At 38.4% G+C, this 9,690-nt stretch overlaps 1 protein-coding gene across 2 annotated transcripts in view; it reads left to right on the forward strand.

The window, feature by feature from the left end:
- NELL1 (neural EGFL like 1) overlaps positions 1-9,690 on the forward strand; it is a 922,880-nt gene that overhangs the window by 160,232 nt on the left and 752,958 nt on the right. For both annotated transcript variants that reach the window (XM_069091288.1, XM_069091290.1), the window contains exon 5: positions 7,325-7,421. In XM_069091288.1, coding sequence (XP_068947389.1) covers positions 7,325-7,421 — 97 coding nt within the window. The remainder of the gene's footprint in view (positions 1-7,324; positions 7,422-9,690) is intronic.

Genomic DNA, 9,690 nt, shown 5'->3' on the forward strand with positions numbered 1-9,690 from the left:
TATGCCCAACTTTTTGTGACCCCATTTTCAGCTTTCTTGGCAAAGATACTGGAACAGGTCACCATTTTCTTCTCCAGCTCATTTTACAGATGAAGAAACTGAGGCAAACAGAGTTAAGTGACTTTCCAATGGCCACACAACTTGTAAGTTTCTGAGACCAGATTTGAATTCAGAAAGAGGAATCTTCCTGAATTGACTCTTGGCACTCTATCCACTGTGCCACCTAGGTGCCCAAGTGACTGTAGAAGAGAAATAATGACCACATAGTACTCAGTAGGAAGGTCATTGTGGGTTCCTTCTTCACAGAGAAAAGTCTGTTTTTCAATTGCCAGCAAAAGTCCAAGATAACCTTTTTAATTTAGCATCTCGTTTGGTGTTCATATTGTTTTATTGAGCTGTAGCCTAATACTTGTCGATCCCCATGCTTTAAGGAAATTCATTCCTTTGTATAATTGGTATAGGTCCCAAGGAGTCTTTCCAGAGGCCTTTACTTATCCAGGTAAATAAAAATCCAATATTCTTTCCTGAGTAATATTGTTGAACTGCTGCTTTGTTTTGTGTTCAGCAGTGGGGGCTTTATCTGCTTCTGGAAAATCAAGTTCTTCATAGACTATTGACTAACCTTTTAAGCAGACGAGACACTCAACGGAGAGGACTGTCTTCACCACAGTCATGAATAAAGATAGCTGATATATACCTTGAAGAAGATTCTTAATGTGATCTGGTAATTCCGTGAATAGTTTTCACAGGGAGCATGCCCCTTTGCCTTTGTCTTGTTTTTGTCTCTTGAACAGTTTTGCATTGTGCTAGGTGTTTAATTTTGCATGGTGTTATATTCGAAGTGAGGTAGTTATACTTTAAAATGTTGAAAGCTATTAATGCGTGCAAAATTCCCACAATTCCCCTAACAGAGCTTAATAGGATATCACCTTGATTTACTGTTCTTATAGGTAGAATATATCAACATCAAAACAGACTTTAGTTTTATCTCAGAAGGAGGCTTTGGACGACTGTAAAATAAATAGATGATTTGAATTGGGATGCCTTTAGAAATAAGCATAATTTAAACTGTATTAAATGTAATGCAATTAAATAATGTGTTCACCTGAAGGAATCTTCTTGATCTCACCAGTTTTAAATTGCCAACTACTTTGCCCATTATTTCTGAAAAACAAAATGTTTTCATATTATAACCTCCTGAAATATTTATAGGTTATCAGTCTTTAACAAGGATGCTTGCATTTTTCAACAGGGACAAATATGGGAGGAATATATGTTGATTATCTATTGTTCTTCATCTAGGATATCATACCAATATGTGAGAGGTCTTGGGCTTGGGAGTAAATGAGGAAAGGGGAGAAGGGACAGTTACTAGAAATGTGATAACATATTATAGATGATCAGATTGAAGTTGTTTTAGGATTGATTGGGACAGATAGCGAGGTAAAGTTGGTTATTTAATTTCTTGTCTGAAAAGTCATAGAATCACAGAATCTTAGAATTTCAGAGCTAGAAGTAACCTTAGAGCCTATCTAGTCTATTCCATACCTGTGCAGGAATCCTTTCTACAATATAGTCTAAAATCAGGCCTTTGATTGAAGATATCCAGTGAAGGGCATCCTCTTAGCCCAAGTGGTCTTTAAAGTGGACAAAATGCCTGCTTTGAAATTATAGTTATGGATTCAAATCCTGGTTCTGCTGCTTATTTTGTGTGACTTTGGTTGGGAGAGTCACTTAACCTTTCTGAGTCTGTTTTCTCACTTGTAAAATGTTGGAATTGGACTTGATGACCTCTGATATCCCTTCCAACTTTAGTTCTATACTCCTGTCATTCCCTTTTGGATATCTTTATTTTTATGGCATTTTTTTCTTACATGGAACCAGAAACTAAACCAATGGATTTCCCATCTATTGCTCTTCATTTCTCTTTTATGCTTGCTACCTTCCTTATATAACTCTTTAGCGATATGCTTGCTTATGTCTCCCATTTGTAGTGAAAGATGGCTCATCCAACATTTTGTCAATTTCATGTTGAAAGCTGGCTCAGAAAGTCTGGGTTAGGCAGAGATCTACAGCACATGGGCAGACTGGGCATTGCATGGAGTGGAGGGAAAGAGAGCTAGAGTTAGCAAGAAAGAGGGATGCATAACAGTAGAGATGAGGTTTAGTCCTGGAATCAAAGTGAGTTGAGTCAGTGTGTCAGAGAGGACAGCAGAAGGTGAAAGTCAGGAGTGTATGGAAGTGATATAGATGCAGGCGGTGGGATGAAGACAAAATATCAGTCCATGCAGGGTGGTTGACCGAGGTGAACTGAGAACAAGTCAAGAGTAGAACTTCACCAAATGGCGGGTTTTGCTTTCTGAGTGAATATTCTTTTTTTTGTTTTTGGTTTTTTGGTTCTGGCACATACTCTTCTATTTTTTAAAGAATCAGTACTGCCCATTCATGAATGCAGCATAACTGAGCTTAGCTTATGCTTCCATACTTTACCCCAATGCTAATTGGTGTCCCTTATGATTTTGAGGTGAACAAATCTAAACTGTCCTCCAGGAATTATTTTGAAAAATGACATGTCTATATTCTGTCCTGTCTTCTTCTGCCATGTAGGGAATGGAGAAGGAAGACACTTCTAATGATAAATACAAATATCTCTGGATTATGATAAGAGTATTCATTCTTACAAATTTGGGTATACACCTAACAGCATGCACAAAAACAGGGAGCCTATAATAAGGAGTGACTTTAAAAAACAGCAGTAGATTAGGTCTCTCTTTGGGCTAAGCAGCAGATCTTGGTGATTTGTAACAAGTTATGTGCCACTGAAAATAGACCTGTAAGCCACTTTGGGATGTAAGCCAATGACTACCAGTCTTGCCTGTAGTTGGACTTGCAGTACTTACTAATTTTATTTGGAGCCTATATAAGAGCATTCAAAAGATGATCATTATCCTTCTAGACTATAAACATTGAAAGGCCAAAGACTGTATCTTATCTAAACTTTGTTTCTTAGCCCCTAGAAGCATTCTGCAAAGTATGTGTTTAATTAAGAATTTTTGGTGAAAGATTGAATGGAAGAATGAATGGATGGAGTTTCTATTTCCAGAAAGCCTATAAACTTTTTGTTATGGCAGAAGCAAACTTTTTAAAGATGGTTCGACAGAAAGCAAGTTTTAGTATAAAATAGGTTTGTATATCAAATTCTGTTTTGATAGAAGTAACTATAGTAGTAGAATGAAAACTTCTTAAATGCAAGGACAACCTTTAAAAAAAAACTGATCTGAAGTGTATTACTTTGTACCTAGTGGGTAAGTACTCATTATTTTTTGAATTAAGAAATAAAAGAATTATCCTTCCAGAAGACTGATATCACAGAATAGGTAGGTATAACATGAATATTTGGGAAGGAAGAATATTTTAAAAAATAAGTCTCTTTTTGAATTTTTAAATGTAAGATAATTAGAAGAAAATGGACCTGGCACATTCAAAACATTGTTACCTGATTACCTTGCCGGTCTTGTTATAGAATTCTTGGCAGTTGCTGGTGAATAATAAAACAACAATCACACATAGCAAAGATGTAAGTATGCAGTGTTGGATCTCAACAACAGTAATTCAATAATCCTTCACCATCTTTGGCACTATAAGGGCCAAAGTATAAAATACTTCAGTATTTATTTATACTTTCAGTATAAAATACTTCAGTATTTTAACTTTCACTTTTCTCCTGAGCATGAGATGAGGAATTGGCCACCCTCTCCATGAACTAATTTCTCTCTCACAGCAGAGATAATTGGTGAGACTTTCAGCCACCTCTCCCCACCTGGAAAATAGCACATCTGACTGCTGAATCCTTGTGTGAAAGGAGTCTATTCTCTTGTTAAATCACTGAAATATTTAGGGATAGCAGGTGAAGTTAAAATCCATAAGGGAGCCCCCAGACTCTTTCTCCTGCCTTCCCTAATATTTTATAAAAGCAGCTAAGGGGGAGAAATAATTTTGGCTTTGAGTTCTTACTTGTCTTGCTTTCATATTTGATAAAAGGCATAGTTGGATCCACTGGGATGGCAAAGAAAGCCCTGCCAGGTAAGAGGAAGATGGATGCTGCCCAAGCAGAGATCACAGGGTACTAGATGTGCATTTGGAAGATTGGGCTTCAATACTAGATCTGCCAAATGCTAACCTTATAAGTTTGGGCATATCACTTAATAGCAGCAGTCTGTCTATAAGATGGAGAATAAACTCACATAAACTACCTTGCAGGCTGCTTGGGACAACCAAATAAAATAATTTAGATGAAAACACTTTATAATCACCAAGCACCATATGAATACTTAAAAATAATTTTATTGATGTATTTGGTTTTTACAAATTGGCTAAATTTCCTGTGCCATGTTGCTCCCTTAGAGAGCAATCTCTCATAACAAGGATTTTTTGTACTCTATGAATATGAATGTAATTCCATTCAACAAACATTTATTCATTTCCCTGAGCCTCAGTTTCCTCATTAAGTAAATGGGTTAAATTTGGTGACCTCTAAGGCTTTCTTTCAAGTCTAACTACTAAGAGCCTATTGGAATATTAAGCAGTTACTGTGTGCAAACCATTATTCTGGGTACTAGTGAACTATACATTTTAGATAACAAAGTCCCTCACTAAATGAAGTTGTCTAAATAAAGAGCTCTAATTCTGGATAAGTATATATGGTAGGTGCCAACGAAGTGCTTTTTGAAGCCTGAGTGTAACAGATAATTGTTACTAACTAGGAGCTTTGGAAAAAGGCTTCCTCCTGGAGTCAGAGGTAAGCGAGTTGGTCATTTAAGTCAAATAGCCAATAAACGTTTATTTAGCACCTGCTATGTGTCAGGAACTATGCTAAGTATGGGAGATTTGAATGTGGAAAGAAACACAGTCCCTGCCCTCAAGGAACTTGCAATCTAAGGTGGGAAGACAACCCACAAAGCTGAAAAGGTAGGGAAGAGGGAAGGTATCTAGAAAGGTCCTGATGGAGAAGTCCAAGTGAGTGCAGACTGCTGGGAAATTGAGATGTTGGGCTGGGTGCCTTCCTTGAACGGTGGCTCTTGGAGGAGGTCTACATACCTTCCAATAAGAGGGGCTCTAGGAAGAGAGGGTATTGATGAGGGGGGAATGTCCAGGCTGATGTGACCTTGCAGAATGAAGCAGCCAATCAAAAATAATGGAGAAATCTAGAGGGGTGAAGTGTGATGGTAAGGAGTGTAGTGCATCCAAGGGAAGGATTGTAGTCCATGTGAATAATGACATGGATGGAGGAGTGTGGAAAGCTTTAAAAGAATCCATTGTGACCGGAGCTTAGATATATAGTATTTATCTTACCTCTGAGTTAAATTCAACTACTATATTCTGCATAGTCATTTGGCAGTCCTCTTTCTCTCCTTAGATTGCCTTGCATTTACTTACATGTTAAATATAAATCCTTGGTACAATCCAGGGCACTTGAGGGCAGGCAGGGTTGTTATGTTTGCATCTTGGTATCTGCAGTGCCCACAAGGAGTAAGTGCTTGTTGAATTAAATTCAACTACATGGAATTGAATAAAAAGAAAGAAATGAGGGGGGCATTCAAATAGAGGACTGCAGTTGTTAGAGATTTGTTGAGTTTGGGGCTCAGGAGAGGGGTCAAGGCTGGATATAACAGATTTGAGAATCACTTTGAGAGGTGATAGTTGAAACTATTTAGTAAATAAGTAACTGAATCATCAAGCATTTATTGAGTACATGCTCTGTTTCAGGAATTGGATTAAAGGGCAGGGATACAATGAGATTGCATAAAAAGTGAACAAGGAGCTAGGGAAGAAGACTTTTGAAAGAAAGGTTTACAAATTTTGATATCTAGAAGTATACGGCATATTGAAGCCAAGGGAAGTGAGAGTCTCAAAAAAAATGAGGGGGCAAATGTTACTGCTCAAGAAATCTATTCATGACACTCTTAACTACAAAGTTCATTTGCCTTTTTTATTATAATCCTCATTTTTCTTGAGCTCTCCATAACATCTAAGTTGGAAATAGACATTTCAATTGAGTGATTGGTACAGAAATCAGTGCATGGAATGGGGTGTGAGAAAGGGTTGATATCAAGGATAGACAATTTTTTCAAGAAGTTTTTCAAGTCCTTTTCAAGAAGAGGACATGAGGCAGTAGTTTCATGAGTTAGTGAGTTGGTCAAGAGAAGAATTTTTTTAAGGGTTTTGGGAGACCTGAACATTTTGTAGTATAAAGTGAAGCGACTGATGGAGAAGGAGAAATTAAAGAAGTTGAGAGAAGTAAGGATGATTGCTGAAATGAGACTGTGGAGAATGCAAGAAGGGATGGGACCCAGGGTATAGGTAGAAAGACTGCCTTAGTTAGGCACCTTTTCTCTGAGCCAGGAAAGGAAGAAGACAGTGGGAGACTTTTCTTTTTTTGGAGGGGGGAAGGCAGGGGTTAAGTGACTTGACCCAAGGTCATGTAGCTAGGTCAGATTTGAACTCAGGTCCTCCTGACTCCAGGGCTGGTGCTCTATTCACTGTGCTACCTAGCCACCCCAGAGTGGGAGAATTTTCAAGGAACCAAGAAAGTGAATGGAAACAGCTGTCATGCCTCAGTCTTAGTGAAGTGGGCTAAGTACTCTTCATTGAGGAAAATGTTCAAAGCAGTCATTGTGCAGCATAAGCCAGAGAGTCAATAAAAGTTAAGTGGAAAGATTGTCAAACATAGAGAGCCAGCTGAGGCAAACTATAAGAATTCCCAGGGATACATAACAGACCAGGATGGGAGCTGACTCACTGGACAACTCTGATGCCAGGGGTTGCTGAAGGAGCTGAATGTAATAGGTTTTGCTCCCTCCAGTGTGATTTCAAGGCCCTGTGGTCCAGTGTAGAATATTCCTCTGCCTCCATTCCACCTATTATGTTTCCGTCAGAGAAAATACTTAGCTGGTTGGACAGTATATTCATATTCTATTGAGACTCGTCAATTTCTCCTTTGGTTTTGCCTCAGTTGCTTATGGATTATTAATATCAACAACTTAGGGTTGTTTCTTGACCAACAAGATGAAGGCAAGGAGAAAAAAGGAAACCTGAGTAATCTATCAAGAACTGAAAATAATTGCAAATTCCCCTTGCTCTTTCTAAAGTACCTTTCTGTTTGTTGGTGCCTTTCACTAAAGCACCCTGCCCATGTAGCACCTATTTTCCTCCCCACAAAATCTAACAATGACAGTTTAAATGTGTCTGAGCTGGGTGGCAGTGCTTACTTTTCGCCTTTGGTCTATGGCTGTCTTTATAATAATCCTGATATTTCCATCTGCAGGATCTATGAGCGAGTGATAGAACCTCCGGAAACCAACCTCCCCCCAGGAAGCAACTTATGGCTTGGGCAGCGCAACCAAAAGCATGGCTTGCTGAAAGTAAGCACAGATTTTTTTTTTTTAAAGAGGATGTGTGTGTGTGTGTGTGTGTGTGTGTGTGTGTATGTGTATGTGTGTACTCACGAGTCCTTCCTTTAATTTTTAATTTTTTTAACAATTTAATTTAAAAAGTAGTTGCTGAATAAATTACTTATTTTATTAATTGCCTACTATGTGCCCTATCCAAATTTTCCAGATTTTAGCTATAATATTCCTAGAAGTTTTCATTTTGGAGTTCTTTTCAAGAGGAGATCAGTGGATTCTTTCTGTTTTCACTTTTCCTTTTGATTTTGAGAGATCTTGGCAGTTTTCTTTGAACATTTCTTAAAATATAATTTCCACATTTTTCTATTTCATCATGACTTTCCAGTTGTCCAATAATTCTTGATTTATTCCTACTTTATCTGTTTTCCGGATCAGTTATTTTTACTTTGATAGCTTACATTTTTCTAGTCTTTTGGCTAGACTTTTCTAGTCTTTATTGTTGCCACAGATAGTAATTTCTTTTATTTTTTCCATTATATTTTTCAGGGATCTTGTTGTTGGGGTAAACTTTTATACCTCTTATCCCAATTGTTAATTCCCTTTTCAGTTCTTTCTTCCATAGCTTTCATTTCTTCCCCATTTTCCCCACTATTATTTGCACTTCACTTACAAAAAGTTAAAACTTAAAAGCCCTCTTGCTTCATTTATTCTAGGAATTCTAGTTTAATTTAATTTGTGCCCAAATTATGTTTCTCTTTAAGCCTTTATTGTGGATGTTTTGACTTCATTCTTTCCTAGGGTTATGTCTTGAGTATTCCTGTCACCATATTAGCATTTTGAAGGTGGGGTTCTTTTGTTTTTCTCTTGTTCATTTTTTTAGCTTCTTTTTTAACTTCAGAGTTAATGTTAGGACCAGTCTCTATGTACTTTTGAAGAGAAGGTCTGGGAAGGTCCTGCTGTTGCTTTCTTTGGGTATTGTGTTATATTATTTCAGACTTTCAGGGACTGGCCAGGCTGGGAACCTCCAAGTTTTCATTGCTTTCCAATGGTCTGATTCAATGCAAAATCTGATGGATGTCCCCCTGAGCTGAGCTTTTCAAATTCTTGATTTGGGTTTGTGTCTGGCCAATAGACTCATCCACTCTCAAGCAGCTGACAAGCTCTACTGGTTCAGAATGACAGAACTGTAGGCTTTCTTTTGGTCTGAGGTTCCTAACTTGGTTATTTCTCTACAACTTTCTGACTATGCTATAAGCTGGAACTGAGACTCTTCTCTGCTCCTCACATCTGAACCACAATTCTGCTGCTTGCCAATGCAATTCTTCCTTGCTCAGTATACAGATGAGTTTTACCCTAGCTTCTTGTGCTAGAATGCTATCTCTGGGTGCTGGTCCTTCTCTCATTCTATTCTGGATCTGTGATCTGGTACTGGATAGTTGGTGGCAAAGTAACCTGTTGTCACCCTGTATAATGATCATAATGATCATACCTTAGTCTGGGACCTAGTCTTCCCTTTGAATACAGTCTGGGAGCACTCATCATGCTTCCTGGCCAAGCTTTGTACCCAGCGTCCACAGACCTCTCTGTTTCCCTATGCTGACTTGGCATGAAAAAGTGATTTCAGGTTCTAGTTTGGTGTGTTTTCTACTTCTCTTTGGAATTTTGAGGGAGAGCTCACTGCATTTCTTTCACTTTACTATGGTGTCTTGACTCCTCCTCTCCCCATCAGAATTCCAGAGATATGCATCACACTATAGCTAGATGCTGATAGGGAACCAGAAGCAGTGAGGTTTTCCCTTTTAGGAGTTTACAAGTAATCTAGCCAGAGGAGACAAAACATGCACATTTGAAACAGTTAAGTAACAAAGTTGCTTCCAGCCCTAAGAGTCTGTGATTTCTCATGAATACAAAGCAGCATATGATTAAATAGAGGACTAAGTGATGCAGACATTATGCACCGTACAAGTTTAGAGAAGAGATCACTGTGGATTGCAGTGGATGAGAGAGGCCTCGTAAAAGAGGCAGGATGGACTAGGAACCCATGACCTCCTCCTGTCTTTATCTGTTCAAAAAACCTGGTGGTTTTGTTCGATCTGCCAACTGAAGGAATGGAAGTACGGCATGTTGAAGACAGTGTTCCATCAGCCAATCCTCTCTTCCCTCTCATTGGTTCCTCAGGTTGGGTCTCTGAAAGAGTTTCTCCATGAATATGATCTTCAGCTGCCCAAATTTAAGTTCTTCCTTCCTTCCTTCCTTCCTTCCTTCCTTCCTTCCTTCCTTCCTT

The sequence above is a fragment of the Petaurus breviceps genome, unplaced genomic scaffold (genome assembly GCF_028583685.1).
Source record: "Petaurus breviceps papuanus isolate PSGF00001 unplaced genomic scaffold, PetGlider_PUasm1.0 188, whole genome shotgun sequence".
NCBI lineage: Eukaryota > Metazoa > Chordata > Mammalia > Diprotodontia > Petauridae > Petaurus > Petaurus breviceps.